This window comes from Patagioenas fasciata, chromosome Z, assembly GCF_037038585.1.
Source record: "Patagioenas fasciata isolate bPatFas1 chromosome Z, bPatFas1.hap1, whole genome shotgun sequence".
Taxonomy (NCBI): Eukaryota; Metazoa; Chordata; class Aves; order Columbiformes; family Columbidae; genus Patagioenas; species Patagioenas fasciata.
Genome location: NC_092560.1, coordinates 60,405,873 through 60,423,572, shown reverse-complemented (window position 1 = coordinate 60,423,572; position 17,700 = coordinate 60,405,873). Strand labels below are relative to the sequence as shown.

The 17,700-nt window shown below is 38.8% G+C and overlaps 1 protein-coding gene across 2 annotated transcripts in view; it reads left to right on the top strand.

The window, feature by feature from the left end:
- Positions 1-17,700, top strand: part of PARP8 (poly(ADP-ribose) polymerase family member 8) — a 127,203-nt gene that overhangs the window by 72,473 nt on the left and 37,030 nt on the right. The window contains exons 7-14 of one of the 2 annotated variants that reach the window (XM_065860537.2): positions 269-363; positions 3,796-3,856; positions 5,701-5,791; positions 9,018-9,084; positions 10,776-10,901; positions 13,014-13,578; positions 15,860-15,913; positions 16,017-16,112. In XM_065860537.2, the coding sequence (XP_065716609.1) occupies positions 269-363; positions 3,796-3,856; positions 5,701-5,791; positions 9,018-9,084; positions 10,776-10,901; positions 13,014-13,578; positions 15,860-15,913; positions 16,017-16,112 (1,155 nt within the window). The remainder of the gene's footprint in view (positions 1-268; positions 364-3,795; positions 3,857-5,700; positions 5,792-9,017; positions 9,085-10,775; positions 10,902-13,013; positions 13,579-15,859; positions 15,914-16,016; positions 16,113-17,700) is intronic. The other variant, XM_071802057.1, reaches the window with a different exon arrangement.

The following is a 17,700-nucleotide window of genomic DNA, read 5'->3' as shown; positions in this document are numbered from 1 at the left end:
CAGAGGGGTGTGTCCTTTGCAGGTTCTCTTCCCACAAACAGGAGTGGGACCCTCAAAAAATTTTCATGCAGAGTTGCCTGCTTTGCAGATCACATTACGTAGACGAGCTAGATCACCTCAGTGCTTCAGCTTATTAGTACAGTGTCCTTTCTGAACATAGCATTAAAGAATCTTTATGCAGCGTATTTTGCAGGGGGAACTTTCAAGAACCTGAATCAGATGCCAGTAATGAAATAAATAAGAACCATATTATTTTTTTTCCCAATAGGTTAGCTATGATGGAGAACTTCACAAGCACCCACAGCTGGAAGCTGATCTGACAGCAGTGAGAGAGATCTACGGACCTAGTGCAGTATCTCTCAGGTATGTCATTGATCTGTATGTATTGTGGAACTTTTACAGTTATGGAGATTTAGTTCCATGTGGGCCTTCCCTTGCTGCCAAAGCTCAAATCTCTGATGATTTCTGCATGTTGTGTGGCAAATGGAAGGAGCACAACTGGCTAGCAATAATGCTGGGTTTGTTTTTTCTGTTTTTGTGGCTGAGTACAGATACAACTGACCGTGCTGGGAACAAGCCCTGGAGGCTTGTTCTAAAACATCATCTTTTGCAGTTTTTTTCAGTATTTGATCAGGCTGTTGTATTTTCTTGAAAATTACTATTCAGCATTACTCTAAACCCTTGTTAAACTCCTTTCCTGTCATATTCTGTCTCTTGCCTTGGAGGTGAACAAGAGGAATGATAAAAGATTTAGTAAATGTTTTCCCTTGGGAAAGATTGAAGGAATTGGTTTTGTCTAGTCTGGAAGAAACAGGAGAGGACATAATAACAGTTCTCCTTCTTCAAAAAAGCTGTTCTTAGTTAGAAAGAGTGATCAAATGTTCTCTACTGTCATCATGAGCGAGACAATAAGAAACCAGCTGTGTTAGCAACAAATAAGAATTTGATTAAAAGCGTCCTGCACAGAAAGTGGTGGAACCTCAGTCAGAGGTGGATTGCAAAGAGTAATTACCCAAAAATTCTTTTGGGCATTTATGACTGTGCTTGATTCTGATGCAGAGCAGAACTGTAGGATATTTTTAGTATGCTTTTTAATGTGATTCAGGTAGTTTATAACTTCATTTTCTGTCTATGCAGTCTCAATAATTTCATAAAAATAAGAGGTAGGCAAGATGTAACAGACCTGTCAGGTGTACTACAAAGAAAATATCAAAGTTGTCATACAAACCAGGTAATAAAATAGAAGAGAATAACCGTAGGCACACATATCTTGCAAGTAACAATTCCCATTAACCTCCAAGCAATGAGCTCTCTTATTTTAGTCTGAGAGAGCATGTCTACAACTCTGGTGTACTGTACCTTTTCAAATTAAGTGAAAATTTCATTACATTTTGAGGACCTGGTGAACTGAAATCCAAATAGTTGTATATGGGTTTAGGAAATGAGTGAGATAAATGTTTTGTTGCCAAACTAATTACTATGAAATTGGGAATACCTGTATAATAGGCTCCCTCAAGGTCCTAAAATTGAAACATTATATGTAACCTTTCAAAAATATTAATGCATCTAATCTATTGAATCAACTGTTTATTGTGATCTCCTTGAGCACACCGCTGCAACTGGCATCTGTGACTGCTTTTGGCACGTGGATAACTTAAATGCTTCTTCCACTCTGTTGCAGTTGAAAATACTCATAAATTCTTGAAAGCTACAAACACAGCATTAAGCATTCAGTTTCATCCTTCTCTTGCAGCTCCACTTCTCTGTGGAGAGAGAACTCTGTCTGACAGCGACACCCACCACGATGCATGTTTCCTAGACAGCTGACCCTCTTTTAGTAGTCTCCTGCTGTGATGGAGCCAAGTGGACATATAAAAAGGGAAATTCCTATACCTGCATGCTTCTCACCACTGCCCTTTGAAATCTGGCCACCTAAAACATGAGAAAGACCTCTAGACCAATTGGTCTGAACTCTTCTGTATTTATTTACATTGCTTATACATTGATGGACAGAGGACATCTAGGAGCTTCCAAGTCAAGACGTGTTCATGGAGCCATTGTAGACAGCAGATCATAAGCTGCAGGTGCTGGAAGTTTCTTCCTCCCTTTCAGCTTAGGGAAGTATAACTAGAGTTGTGTCTCTAAAATCCATTTTCTATGTTGGTAATGGAGTGAGGCAAAAAGGATTTCAGTGAATATGGAAATTCCACAGTTATATTTATCTTATCCTTTCTTCCACTAGTATTTCCGTGGTTTTTTAGTTCAACTAGGTTTTGGTTTATTTACAAAATTATACTTGTTCACAGCCTTTTGTATTTCAGTCATGTGGCAACACCAGCCTGTGTTCATAAATAAGAGTTCATAACAATCTGTTCTTTGGATCTTCTGGGAAACTGACAGAAAAAAAATCTGAGGCCACTGATGTGTAGGACAGTGGCTAAACCACTCAGGAGGTGGAGAATTTCACTGTTTCAATGCTAAGCCACCAGTGAGCTGTGGGAGGTCAGTGAGCACCTGTACAGGTCCGGGTCGGCAGTCTCTGGACCAGACATCAGGGTGACTGCGAGGCCTCTACGTAACACAGCCCTGGCCACCATTTACCTGCCCTGTGTGTGCCTTGTGTGGACATGCCTCATCTAGAGAGAGATTTTGGGTCTGCCTTTACCAGAGAGAACCATTGGGATGCCAAGGTTTGGTGGAAGGGGTTACCACCACGAAACTTCACAAGAGCTCAAGGCATTTCCGATGTGTCCTAGGTCCCACCATGGGCTGAGAGGCCACTGTGGTGGGAGATAGTTATATTCACAAAAATGTTTTTGTATTTCAAAATTACCTTATCAATTTATTTATACATGACTGCTACTGTGCAGTGTCTTAATCTACTTTAATAGAAAAGTATGGAAGTCACTGTGAGAACAAGCACATAAATGCAGTGTAAAGAAATAAACCTAGTCACTAGAAGCTAATTTGTGAAAAACTGAGAGTGATTGCACTTTTCGAGTATTGTCTGCATAAGTAATTCAAATGAAAAGGAAAACAATTTTTATTTAGATGTATGAATGAGTATTTTCTAGCCCTGTTTTTCAGAAGTCTCGAAGTACATTGAGGTAGGACAGTCAGAATGAGTCAGAAAATGAGAGACAGGAAAGTAACACTTTACATGTAAGATTTCAGATGACAATGAAACACCTCAGAGCATGAGTTAAATCTGAACCTTGGGGATTCCAGCAATACCACGCATAACAGAAAAAATAAGGTAACTATTGCCTTGAGCACATTACAGGGCAGTGTTTATGTTTTGACAAACAAATGCTTGAATGTGTGAAGCAATTCCACAGGTATAATATGCCACCCTCTGGGCTATGTTGTATTTGTCTTCAATGATTTATCTCAAGCATCTCCTTAGGTTACTGACTGTTAACCTGAAATGCTTTTGAAAATTAACTAGGCTTTTCTTTTGTCATAAACAGTAGCAGTATTAGACCATTATTGTTTTCTTGATTTCTTTGTGCAATATGTGAGACAAAAAAACATACCAGCAATGGAGGAAGAATTTGGAGGATTTAGTAGAAAAAATTATTTAGTCTGTTAAAGCAAGATCCACTGGAAGGAAGTTTCAGTGCAACAGACGGTCACCCACTGGGAATATTGATTCAATCTATGCAAATGTGTATTTTTTAACCATTCTGATTTTACAGACAAGATTATCCTTTCTAAAATCTTCCCCGTTGTAAGTACTCCTAGACTGGGGATTATCTTAAAGAGCTCTAATGTAATGTAATTCTTTCCTTTCAGGGAATATGGAGCCATTGATGATGTAGATATTGATCTGCATATTGATGTTAGCTTTCTTGATGTAAGTAATCTAATCACAGAATTACATAATGAACATTAATACCCACTTAGTTCTGCTACACATCAGACTCTAGATAACCACTGAGACTTTCCTTTTTTCAGAGACCTGATTTACTAGTGAAATATAACAAGGGCAAGTGTAGAGTCTTATATCTGGGTAGGAACAATCCCAGGTTCCAGTAGAAGTTGGGGAGCGACCTGTTAGAGAGCAGTGTAGGGGAAAGGTACGTGGGGGTCCTGGTAGACAGCAAGATGACCATGAGCCAGCACTGTGCCCTTGTGACGAGGAAGGCCAGTGGCATCCTGGGGTGTATTAGAAGGGAGATGGTTAGTAGATCGAGAGAGGTCCTCTTTCCCCTCTACTCTGCCCTGGGGAGACCACACCTGGAATATTGTCTCCAGTTCTGGACCCCTCAGTTTAAGGACAGGGAACTGCTGGAGAGAGTCCAGCGCAAGGCAACAAAGATGATGGAGTGGAGCATCTCCCTTACGAGGAAAGGCTGAGGGAGCTGGGTCTCTTTGGCTTGGAGAAGAGGAGACTGAGGGGTGACCTCAGTAATGTTTATAATATGTAAAGGGTGAGTGTCATGAAGATGGAGCCAGGCTCTTCTCAGTGACAACTAATGATAGGACAAGGGGTGATGTGTGCAGACTTAAATATGAGAAGAATCTTCTTCACGGTGAGGGTGACAGAATGCTGGAACAGGCTGCTCAGGGCAGTTGTGAAGTCTCCTACTCTGGAGACATTCAAAACCCGCCTGGACACCTTCCTGTGTAGCTTCATCTAGGTGTTCCTGCGCTGATGGGGGGATTGAACTAGGTGATCTTTTGAGATTCCTTCCAATCCCTCATATTCTGTGATTCTGTGATTCCATGATCTTCATGAGTGACCGTCACATTATTGACTGCTAATCAGTGTATTTTCCTTTTATGATCACATTGTTAAAACATTTTGTAGGCTTTTATTTACTGCAGGTGTATTTCCTTGCAAACATGCTTTGTGAATGTTAAAGGTTTTAACTGATATAAATGAAATACATTTGTTGTTTTGCTATCCTACACATTAATTAGGTGAAAGGACTTCACAGAGTTTTGGAGGGAAGAAGACCTTAGCTGAAGCTCTCCTGTATGCTTCTCAACATCTGCAACTGTTTAGGGAGGGGCTTGAGTGGGAAAGGAGACACAGGACAGTGGTGCTGTCAACTGGCAGCATGTCTTCTTTAACATTTATGGCTTCTCTAGCAGTTATGCTGTCATTGATTCCACTCTTCCTGACCTCCTCTGTGCAGTAATTACCTGTCTTCTAGATAGAGAATAAGAATCAGTGCTTTCAGGGGCGTCATTAGCTTCACACAGATACGTCATATTCTCAGGTCAGCACAGCACATAAGATAGTTGTTCGTGGGCTTTTCTAAAATTCAGGAAAATCTGATCGTATCCTGAGTTATTTTAATAAGTCTTAAGAAGCAAATGTTTCATTTGCCCTATGTTATGGGATGAGTTTCCTTTCCATTTTTACTTGGTCCATTGTTTCTCAGCTTTGAAGCAGTATCTCTTGATAGATGGGAATGTGTCAGCCTGCACTGTAGATGTACTGTTGCATTTAAACCTGTGCTCAGTTTAAATGAGCAAACTCAACAACTGGAAGCAGTCTAGTACTGCTCTTAGGGGCATCATCAGGCAGGCAGTAGTATGGCCTAAGTCTCAAGTTTAGTGTTGGAGTAGATACTCTACAAGTGAGTAAACAGATGGACGGTGTTTATAACAACCCTAAGGTAGACTGACAAAATGCAACAATTCCTCATGATGGCTTATGGTGTCTGTTTTCTTTTTGTCTTGAACCAGGAGGAGATTGCTGTGGCTTGGGATGTAATTCGCACAGAGCCTATAATAGTGCGATTGCACTGTTCACTTACACAGTATTTAAATGGTCCAGGTTAGTCACCTGTTTATTCTTCGTGTGCCTTGTGTGATGTCTCACTCTGAGCCATGTGCTAGGTGACAGATAGTCACTCACTGGCAAATCCTTGACCCTGCATGTGCTTAAATCTACTGCTGAGAGCAGTCCCACTGTTTTGAAATTATGTTTCCATATATTTGCCTGGCTAGGCCCTCAATAATGACGTGAGCATCTAATTTAAACTTTCATAGGTTGATTTTTTGAACTTGTTTTCTGGATATCCTTTGAAATGCAATTGCTTCCCATTGGAACCAGGGTTAAGGAATACATATCTACAGTTTCTAGTCTGTGATTTCCTGATTTTGGAAATCAGGATCATCTGCACAGGTGAGATATCACTGATTTGATATACATACACAGACCTGTGCAGTACATTAATCTGCCCCTTTTCATGAGCCTTTGAAGAATCAGGCCATGATATTATCCTTTTAGCTTCTGATTTCTATGTGACTGTGTGAACTGTGAGGAACTTTAGATTTGAATGAGTTGTTAAGTAAAGGTTCCTCATGAGAATAAAAATTGTCAGACTCATGAAGAATCAACTGATTTTCAAGATTTGGAAACATTCATATGCAAGAGTCGACTTCAGATATAATTTTACAGTGAGAAGTCAGAATTAAGTTTCAGTTTGGATCATAACTTGCCTGGCTTTGGAGGCTTCCAGTGCAAGCTGTCAGTTCAGACTTGTATCAGTGGGAGAATTCTGCCTCTGGAAAATGAATAGATATTTCCAGTCATAATATGTTTTGCAAAATCTGTCACAATGAGCTATTTTTATAGGATATGTTGTCTGCTGATGCCATCTATAAGCTATAGTCTGTTTATTCAGATAAGCATTTCTTTACGTCAGGGTTTTTTTTTTTTTTTGCTTGTCTTTGGTCTTTTTGTCTGTATTTTATTCCTTCAGTCTTTTTATAAGCATCCAAATCTTAAAATATGTATTTGTCATAGCGGGTAACAGTGTTAGTATTCAGAATATTTCTATCAAAATGTATTTTAAAAAACAAAAAATGCAGCACGTAAGAGAAGGTGAAGTGTGAAGAGCAGCATGCAGTAAGAAATGATCTAGTGAAGTGAGAAGTAACAACAAGATATCTTCTGCACCATTGACAAGGTTAAAACGGGAAGCTGAGCTTCCAGTCCTGCAGCTGACTGGCTGTGGGAGTGTCTGAGTACCCAGAAAGGCAAGATCAGGGCCAGGGGCAAGTGCTTTGCTGATACTGGTTTTATGAGCTCAGCTGCTGTTGCAGCCAGGTCTCTACTTACCAGAAAAGGATGAGATCCACCATCTTTAGTATTAACAAGACCCTTTCTCTGTGCATTCCGCTTCTCCCTGAAATATACTGTTTAGAGGCCACTGGGCCATAACTTTGCGCTGCATCTTTTTCTCCTATGGTACTTTCTGTACAGAAATGCATTTTACTCCAAAGCACAATGGGGAGTATTCATCCCACCTTGTAGCTGTGTAATATCCTTATTTTAGATAGTCATTCCTCTAGTTAATAGCTTGTCTCATTATTGTACTTGTGTGCAATTTCTCCCACGTGCCTTAGAAACCTGTCTTAGATGAGAATGAATCAGCCTTTGGAGATCCTGGGCTGTCTGCTCTGGCTCTAGAGCTTAAGACAACAATTGCAGTCTAGATGGCACATTTTAAGATTGCTGGCCTAGGTATGGTGATCTCATTGAAAATATTGCCCCCTGCTCTACCGTGGGTCCTAATTTTGACAATCTAAATAAATTGGTACCCCTAATCAAATCTCTTTTAGAAAAATAGTTGGTTTGTTCTTAAAAGATGATATTATGGTTGAATAATAACATTAGAGAAAGGGTATCTACAGGGCTTTGAACTAAGTGAAGTTGTATGGTCAGGTTAGATACATTCTATTTTATTTTAAAATTTAATTTATGAAAGTGAAATTAAATTATAAACTTTGATATTCTGGATAAAATCTGGCTTTCTGGGTGATGAGAATAATCTAGATTTTAAAATATAGATTTACTTTTTCTAATAAAATTAGAACCAATCCCAGATTTTTTTGTTTTCATTCCTTTTTATTTTATTGTAGTCATTACCACCTTATGTAATGTGAAGCATAAAGTCTGTTCATGCTTGTAATATGTGTTGGCTGTTGTCCTGGCTTGAGGACCCGAGGCTTTCTCAACAAGTGCTGCATTCCATCTACCACTTCTATCTAGTAAACGTTATTAAAGAATTTTAGTGATACCAGGAACTAATTTCTAGTCTTCACCTCATACACTTTCACTTTTCTGGCAGATGAATATGGATATACTCATGTTAGGACCAGTCTTGAGAAAAATTCAGGGTAATCTTTGGCCACTAGAATTCATATATTAGGCACTTAGATGACACTTATGGATCTTGTATGATAACAATCTCAGAAAGAAAGCCGAGACACTAATTAATTCAGTTTATTCCACTCTGTGTTTTCTTCATAGTCACAGAAACTGTAGTATGTAAAGACTACTTCTTGGCAAAAAGGTTAAGAGATTAGGCAAGATAAATTAGCAGTCCGGAGACATTTAATCTGATGCTGCTCTCTAGTACTTGTATAAAAAGAGTTGGTAGCAAGGTGGGTCTTGGTCTCTTCTCCCAAGTAGGAAAGTGATCGGATGAGAGGAAATGGCCTCAAGTTGAACCAGGGGAGGTTTAGATTGGATATTAGAAACAGTTTATTCACCAAAAAGGTTGTTAGGTATTGGAACAGGCTGCCCAGGGAAGTGGTGGAGTCACCATCCCTGGAAATGTTTAAAAGACACGTACATATGGCACTGAGAGAGATCATTTAGTGGGACTTGGAAGTAGTATTGTAATAGTTGGACTCAGTCATCTTAAAGGTCCTTTCAGACGTAAATGATTCTGTGGTTCTGTGATTCTATAATATAAAAAACAAAGACACTTTTTCTTGCAATTAAAATTAATGGGAAGAGATGTATTTGGGGAATTAAATTTCTAAAATCCTCATTTGTGAAATTACAAATTACGTTATCTGATATTCCAAAAAGTACCATTTGTTTCTTCGTAGGCTTAGATAACATGTCCACTTTCACCATTGCTTCAATAGCATTGTCTATAGTAAAGGTCCAGATAGAACCAGGTCCTTCAATATGACTTACATGGTCATGAGTTTTTTATTATTGCTGTAAGTGGGTATATCAACAATATCTCCTTTTTCCGTAGTGCCAACTGTGGATGTATTTCAGATCTCTACTAAGGAAAGATTTGGGCTGGGACATCAGCTGAAAAAGTAAGTCTAGAGAAGTTTAAAATCCTGTTGTTAGGCAGCTATTACACTCCTTTTAGTTCCTGGACCACATCAAGTGGAATAACATTCAGAGGTTGTAAAGTTGGTTGGATCAAAGTTTTTTGAACTTGTTTTTCTTTAAATAAAAAAGTAACAGGATTCACCTTTTTAATTTCAGTTTTGACAGTTGTTGAAGAAAACCTGATTTGTGCTGCCTGCAAGGGTTTTCTGTCACTTTGCTGCCATTTCGGAAGTAAGCTACAGTAGTTCAAAAGACTGTAGCTAAGAGTGTTCAATTTCATGTTTCTGCTTAGATGGTGAAACTTCTGGAGCAGGAATCTTTTTGAGCACCATACGTGCCCTAAGGGGGCTATGCTTTCATGGTGGCCTCTAGGATGCATCACAGTAATTAGGCCATCCACATTTTGAGGACAAGAGGAAAGAATAGTTGAAAAAAACCTAGCAGTTTCATGTGTTTGTGGTGCAATTCAATTTAATCAAATTTTGCTCAGTCATCTTTTCACGTGTGCTTGTGTATATGTAATAAAATGACAAGAATATAGGCTTTAATATCTGACCATTACAATATTAAGAATGCCTTAAGAAAAAAAAATATTTTGCTGTTTGGTGTTTAAAGAAATTCAGTGAAGCATTTTCATAATCTTAGAAATGAAGTAATGCTATTAAAATATCTGTGATACGTAACAGACATGAACAACCTCTTAAAACATTTCATACTGTCTCTGATTTGTGCACAGGGTAATTATTAAAGGTTCCCATAAGACATTTTCAAGGACATAGCTGCACAGCCCACAGTTGAGCAAAAATCAGAATACCCAGTAACCCTATGGTCCCTCATGGCTGTGGCAACAGCGTGTTCATCTTTGAAGGTTCACTACAGTTTTTATAAAGTCTGTACCAACTTCCACTTTGACTTTATCACTCTAAGACCCCCTCCCACTGCTAGATGAGAGTCACAAAGTAATTTGGCTTGGAAGGAACTACTGGAGTTCACCCAGTGCAACCTCCTGCTCCAAGTAACACTGACTTCAAAGTTAGATTAGTTCATTCAGAATCTCAGGCAGTTAAGCTGTACATCTCCAGCCTTTGTGGGCAACCTGTTGTACTTAACCACTTTTCTTGTGAATGTCTTCTTTTCATAGCATTTAAGGTTTTTGGCTTTCCTTGTGACCACTACCTTTTACTGTCCATCTCTGGGAAGTGTCTGGCTCTGTCTTCTCTGTAAACATTGTTTGGGTAGTGCAGTATTCGACATCCCTGCTTTGATGTTTGTGCTTTAGGAGGACGCGCTCCTATGTGAGCAGTGTGGATGCTGTAGGCTGTCTTTGTAGTCACTGGAGAGACAGATGCCTGTAGTTGATGGGATACTTTTGAATCAGTTTGCCTCTAGATCTCCATAAGAGGCTTACCTGTGTAAGTCTTGCAGTGGTTCTTTACGCAGACTGTATTCTCAATAAGAGTTCTATGTAAATTGTTTTTTTTGTGGGGAAAAAGAAGCCATTTAGAGGAGCAAGGCACTCAAGTGTCAGTCCCCATACAGGACAGAAAAATTCTGCCCGTAGAGTGAGGACATTGCGTCATATTGCTTACATGGTGAACAAACAGACCCTAGTATTAAAGTGAGTATGTCTTGGCTAGGATAAGAAAATCTTTTTTTCTTTCTTAATTTGCAGAATCATGCAGACATTTGTTACACAACAGTGGAAGAACAGCAAAGAGAAATCTAGTTGTACGCACAATAAGAAGGTGTCTGACAAAAAGGTGAAATCCCCTCTGCACATCTTTTCTACATTGCGCAGGTAATAGCAAGGAAAACAAGCTGTTTCCACCATATCCTGTTCAAAAACCGCAGCATACTTCACAAGGTGAAATGTTGACTTTTCTCCACAGAGAAGTGCTCTATTTATATCTTACCTCATGGGTTTCCAGTCTTTGACTTGCTTCACATCAAAAGTGAACTAAGTACTCCTGCAACTTCTAAGACTATTTGAAGGCAGAACATTTTAGTGCCCTGCTCTCTGAAACAGCCATTTTTCATCTAGAATTGGAAATAATTAATTTTATATTATTTAACTTGTTTGTATCTTTACTAGCTTGATAGCACTAGACTTAAGTCATATATACAATTAATGTATAATGTATATATATTCTATATTTTATAGATATAAAAACATCTTGTGGCTGTCTAGTTGTTCTTTCTACAGCTCTGTGTATTTTTTATTTTTTAAAACTAGAATGGTCATTAATGAGAGATTGATTTTTAGACTTGCTGAGCACTCATCTCTATCCACTCTTTGAGTACATGAGAGTTCACCACTTCTGAAATACAGGCATGGAAGCTCAACGAACAAAGACATTAGAAACATAAGAAATAGTTTGTGAATAGTTCATTTGAATTCATTATGATTTCTGCCAGTTACTCATACAGTTAAGTGTATGTAAAATCAGGCTCTGATTATGCTTCTTTCAGGAGTGTGACTGTATACTTGAGCATGTTTTTCTGCTTATGAAGGGTTGACAGATCAGCCCTTCTGTGAATTTGGATTGAATGGTTCTTTGAACAGTCCTTCTTTTCCGATGAATTTTGGCATTCTAAATTCCTTGTATAACAAAGAGAGGGAGTACAGTGATCACTCACATTGAAGAAGGGAGAAATGTCAAAGATGACAAAAGACTATTTGTGTTTTCAGAGGCAGAAGAGGAAGGTGTTGTTTTGACTAGAAGGCTTACCCATTCCCTACCATGCCACACACCACTGGCTATTGCAGGCTGTAGCTTGGGGTTCGGTTTTATTCAGAAGGGCCAAGCAGAAGACATCCCAATCTCTCTCCTCCTGATTTAGCTGCTACTGCAGTGCCTGTCCAAAGAAGGCTCAACCCAAATGCAGGGACCCCTTCTCTCCCTAGAGCACCATTCCTACCTCCTGTCTGCAGGAGGGTGGTAGGGAGCCAACCATAGCAGTGAATCAGCGACCTCCACTTGCATTTTCTGCTGCCACCACATGCTAACAGGGTGGGGAAACCTGCCAGCATCTCCTCCTGGAGTTTCACTTCTTTGCTATATGATCCAAGCCCCAAAAGTACTGCAAACAGTAGGGCTGCTTATAAAGCATAGGGATATTATTCAGCATACTTGTTGGATGTTCTTGCTTTGCAAGGACAGGGGAATGTGAACCTTGTAGAGATGTGACAGTTCATGTGAATGTTGTTTTGTAAAAATCTTTCGTTCTTTACTTTCTGTGTTCGTAATTTATGTCCCGTACATTCTCATTTCTGTAATAGTACTACAGAGATAGAATTTGTCTAAAACAGGAAAGAAGGGCACCAAATTGTCTTCCACAAATCACCCAGATTATTATGAGGTTTTAAAAAAAAATGTTTATTTCAGCTGAATCAAATTGGATTTACTGCCTACAAGTTTCATTGCTCATTTTATCTTCCCATTGGATCTGAACATAGAATTTGTTATGCTGTGTCCAGAAGATAGTAACTTTAGTGGGATCATGCCATGATGATTACATAGGAAAAATAGATTTTGATAAGGAAAATGTGTTATGATCTCATGTGAAATATGTGGATTTCATTTCAAATATAATTTTCTGAATAAATGATTTGTTTACAGACATTGGGACCTTTACAAAGAGCTGCGAGGACATAGCTCTGACTTCTATCTAAGCAGCTAGTCATCTTTTTGACCAATGAGTTTGTGTGTAAATCAGAGTAAGATGTCAATTTGGTATTGGAAAACTAGTCCTTCATACAGTTGCTGATTTTCTTAATGTTGGGCTTTGTTTATCACTAGTGAAATACATAAAAACAGGATGCTTAAAAATTTTTAATACATAGATATGGTCTTGCTTGATTTGTACAAGGTTTTGATTATTCTCTAACTTTGTCTTCTTTATTTTTAAGGTCGCCAAGTTATCCTCCACCTGGCTGTGGTAAAAATAAATCAAAACTGAAGTCAGAACAAGATGGCATCTCCAAAACTCATAAGCTGCTGCGAAGGACTTGCTCTAGCACAGTAAAGGCAGAGGATATGTGTGCCACAAAATCTCACAGAACCTTTGGCCGTTCATTGTCAAGTGACCCTCGGGCTGAACAGACAATGGCTATTAAATCGCACAAACTCTTGAACCGTCCTTGCTCTGCATCCATCAAGCAGGAGGAGTGCATCACTTTAAAGCCCCATAAGCTGTTAAGTAGATCATGTTCTGGGGATCCTCGATGTGAGCACAACAGCACCTTGAAGCCCCACAAACTTTTAAGCAGGTCCTGCTCCAGTAATCTTAGAATGGAAGAACTGGATGGATTGAAGAATCACAAATTACTCAGCAAGACTTACTCCAGTGCCCCTAAGTCATCCAAAATGGAGCCTTTCAAGGAGTCCACCATGGCAGAGAGCAGGAGGCTCTCTCTTACCTCAGGGCTTATTGGTATCTTAACACCATCTTCATCATCACCTTCACAAGCTGCTGTGCGTAGTAATTTTTTTGTTCTGCTCATTTTCCTCCAATTATTTTACAAACATGCTGTTTGTAAACCTATTGTAAACATATATTAGTGAATAGACTTGGTCTATTGAATATATTGGAACACAAGAGCAATGGAGTCAGCGTTCTAAGGAGGATTTAAACAACTATGCATGCATATATTTAAGTCATAAAACCAGAATTTGCTTAGGTCAAGAATGATGTTTTATATATCAGGTCAAATACAACTCTGTGTGCAGCTGCTGACCATGGGAAAGGTCCAGCCATCCACTTCCTTCCCTGCCTCCTTTCTTGCTGCAGGAGCTCCTGTGCTGCAAAATTGGCTAGGTCACACAGGTCTTTTCCCATTTCTCTGCTTGCTTCATGGGGGAAGCAACTGTCTGTTGGCTCATTTAGGTGCCAAGTCACCTCTCCATCTGGTCTTTGCATGTGTGATCATCATCATCATCATACTGGAAGGAATGCAGTCATGATTCATCTCACCTTTTGCACATTTGTGTGTTGTGAGAGGTTTAACCTTCAAACATACTGGCGGCAGCCAGAGGTCAGGGAAGGAATTAGGCCCACTGTGGCCCCCTTTCTTTCCCCAGAGAAATGACTGACTGGGAGAACAAATGGTAGCACATAATATTAAATTTAAGAAAGATCTCTTAAAATTATTTCTTCTGCATCTACCTCTTCAAAGATGGCTTCTATACTTTAAGGGAAAGAGTGGGTCTGTTTGTGCTCTTTCAAGGCACCACTCTTTCCTGTGTTAGATCTGGGGAGAAGCACTTAGGAGACAGTCCTCTCCACTCCCTTAGCCTGGTAGAACCTTGATATTGTGTGTGAGAAAAAGCTGATTCTTGCTTGAAATGCCATACATATATTCCAAACAGTGCATTCTGAATAATGAAATTACACTGAGTGTGCTGTGTCTCCTGGTAAATTAGTTTAATAAGCTGTGAGCTATACTCATCAGATCTGAAAGCAGTGATATACTATCATAAAATCATTTATACACGTGCTGTGTGGCTGGTTCTTGTAACATGCACAGCAATATTAATTTAAGGTAAGCCAACAGACGTTTTACTTGTCACAGTTTAGAAATTCAATTTTTTTCTGAATCAGCAGAGGATGTCTTAACATAGCAAGACTTCTGTCTCCTGAAGTTAATAGGAAAAGTCCCATTGATTTTGATAAGATAATGAAGAGTTAGTTGACTAAGTGGTTTCATTACTGATATTAACAGCTATTAGAAAGAAATGCAAGCCCTGCTTGTCAGTCTATAAAAACTACCAGTAATTTATTGCTAGAATGCATTTGCTTTGAGGGAAAATCATCACATACATGATCAGGTGCAATTTGACTGATATTAGCAGAAGAGCATCAAGAGTCCATTTCATATTTTACATGCAGGCACCAGATGTATGAGTGGCCTAAGTGCCTAACTGCGATTCGAAGTCACTGGAATGTGCAAGCGATGAATAGAGACCCTAACTTCTCTTCAGTTCTCAGCTAAAATATTTGAATGTCGTACATGAATACAATCAGAATTGTTTCCTGGGAGAATAAATGGAGAACTTTCCCAATTAAGCAGTTAGAGAAATGGAAGGAAATAGGCCTATAAACAAACAAACAATCTGCAAATGGAGCTGATATGACTCTTACTCAAAACAAGTTTTCATTAAGATAGATGTCAGCCTAGAGGGAATTTTGTACCTTACTGACTCCTATAACAAAAGTTCTTTTTAATTTATGTTGCTGTGTGTTGGAAAAAAAAAAAAAGGCAGAAAGAATTTCAGTGGAATTTGAGCACAGAGATCTGTTACTGTGGGGCTTACAGAAATGAGATCTTGTATAATAAATATAAAAGAAAAAGATCTTCAGCTGTTCTGAAAGTTACATTAGTCATTCAAGGCTAAGCGCATAACCCATTTTTGGACAGACAATATGCAGTTAAAATTTAATGAAAGTTACCAAATGCCTGTGTATTGGAATGAAGTGAAGGCACTGCTGTTTCCATTTGAGATTGGAGTTTTTAGTATACTAAGATATAAAACCTCATCAGATTTAAGAGCTAAAAAGAAATTCTAAAAATCTGCCCCACACCGAGCAAGCAGTGAAAGGATGTTATTTCTAAAGGTTGGTTTACACTAATGAGAGATGGTTTTAGATTCAAATATTGTTTAATTAACATACTTGCATGCAAAAAAAGTTACAAATTTTTTACTATTTCTTTATAATTAGTCAAACACTGAAGTTGCCTCGACTTTTTCCTTGCAGCAAGATTATGGTGCGAAATGCATTCCAGTACGAGACCGTGGCTTTCTTGTGCAGGTAGGATTTCCTGTCTTAGCCATTTATAAAACACTGTGGAGCACGAGCTGACTGTTAATTTTTTTTAAGCAGATCTTGTTATTCTCATTTTCATTGTTCTCAGACTATTGAATTTGCTGAGCAGCGGATACCAGTATTGAACGAATACTGTGTAGTTTGTGATGAACCCCATGTGTTCCAGAATGGCCCTATGCTGAGGGTAAGTGGCGTGCTTGCTGGGATAAACAATATGTTTTGTAATGCCTTAAATAGCAGCGGACCATCCAAACTTGTTATGAAACTATTGGAATATTTCATCCTAATATCCTTTTAAGGTGCAAAAATGTGATACATATTAACTAGATTTTTCTGTAAATTTGAAAAAAAATTTACTGCAAGCAAGGGAGATGGAAATCAGGCTTGTAAAGTATCATAGAAACATAAAGGAGGGATGTATTTCACTGAACTCTATTGTGCTTGAGTACTCACAACCAGATAAGATAGATGAATTGCATTATAATGTTTTCCTCATCCTCTGGCACTCTTTTAAAAGCCCAGGGTCACCTCAGTCCTTGAGCTTTTATCAAGCCATGACCAGAGTATTCAGATACACTAGTGTTAGTGCCACAAAGCTGTCAAGTTCTTCTGATCGTATTTGCTCATGGGCCACTGGAATGAGCTGTCCTTGATAATGATAAAAAAAAGCAGTAGATGAAGATGCTCTGTGAAGTGTCTGATCTAGCAGTGACCTAGTCCAGGGGCACTGTTGTGGTTCATGATGCCCAAAGTTTGGCCAGTTAGGCAGCTCTGTCTTCCTTTCATTCCTGTATAACTGGGAACCAGGAATTTTGCATGCAAACGTACTGTCTCATGCTGTTGGTGAATGCATAGTAAAAAATAGTAAGATTGGTCAGGAAAGACACACCCTGCCTGGAGCTACAAGATCTATGCAGCTTTACAAAAGCAGTGTGTGAGTGGTCTGGCACCTCATCTTCCAGTTTCTCCACAATAAGGCGAGTAGCTGCACATAAGTCAAAACAGACATAATCTGTGATAGATCTGTGGAACTAAGCTCAGGAAGGTTATTACTTGCATGGTAGCAGAAGTCACCTCAGCATCATCCCTTGTGACACTCTGTGTCACCATGGTCAAGCATTTCTGACTGCAGGCAGGGTATGCAAATAGGTTTCTGATAGGATTTGCAATACCATCTCAGATAACACTGTGTTAAGTCTTGGTTAAACCTCTGTACTTTTGTAAATCCTATCAGGTGGGGTTTTTCACCTCTTCAAGCTCATATCTACCTCTTAAAAACATGGTTTTCTGTCAGATTTATCAAAAAAACAAACCCTGACTAGAAGCCTGTAGAAAAGACATCAGGTACTTGTTGTTTGTGTTTGAATGCACTGCTGTGCTTATTACCTGTGACAGGATAAGGCAAAGTGAGTAATGTTTGGATAGTGAGTAAAGTTTTGATAATATGATTCTTTAAATTATCGGGTTTTATCTATTGTCCATAGGACAAAGAAAAAGCAAACAGTAGGATTTATTCCTGTTCACATGATGAACTACTAAAAGACAACAGAATGGAAAGTCATCTCTTCTAAATAAAAAAAATAATAATTTTTCTTGCTTTTGCACTTTGGAGATAAAAATCCATCAGAATTACTTTTCTCTGTCTTCAGCTTAAAGATAGGTCGCTTTAGCTATCTGTTTGAGAGTTTGTCAGCACTTCAAAACAGGGGAAAGTGCAAACATATTTGCCTCTAAACATATATTGATTGTTGCCCTTGCAAGCAGCATAACGG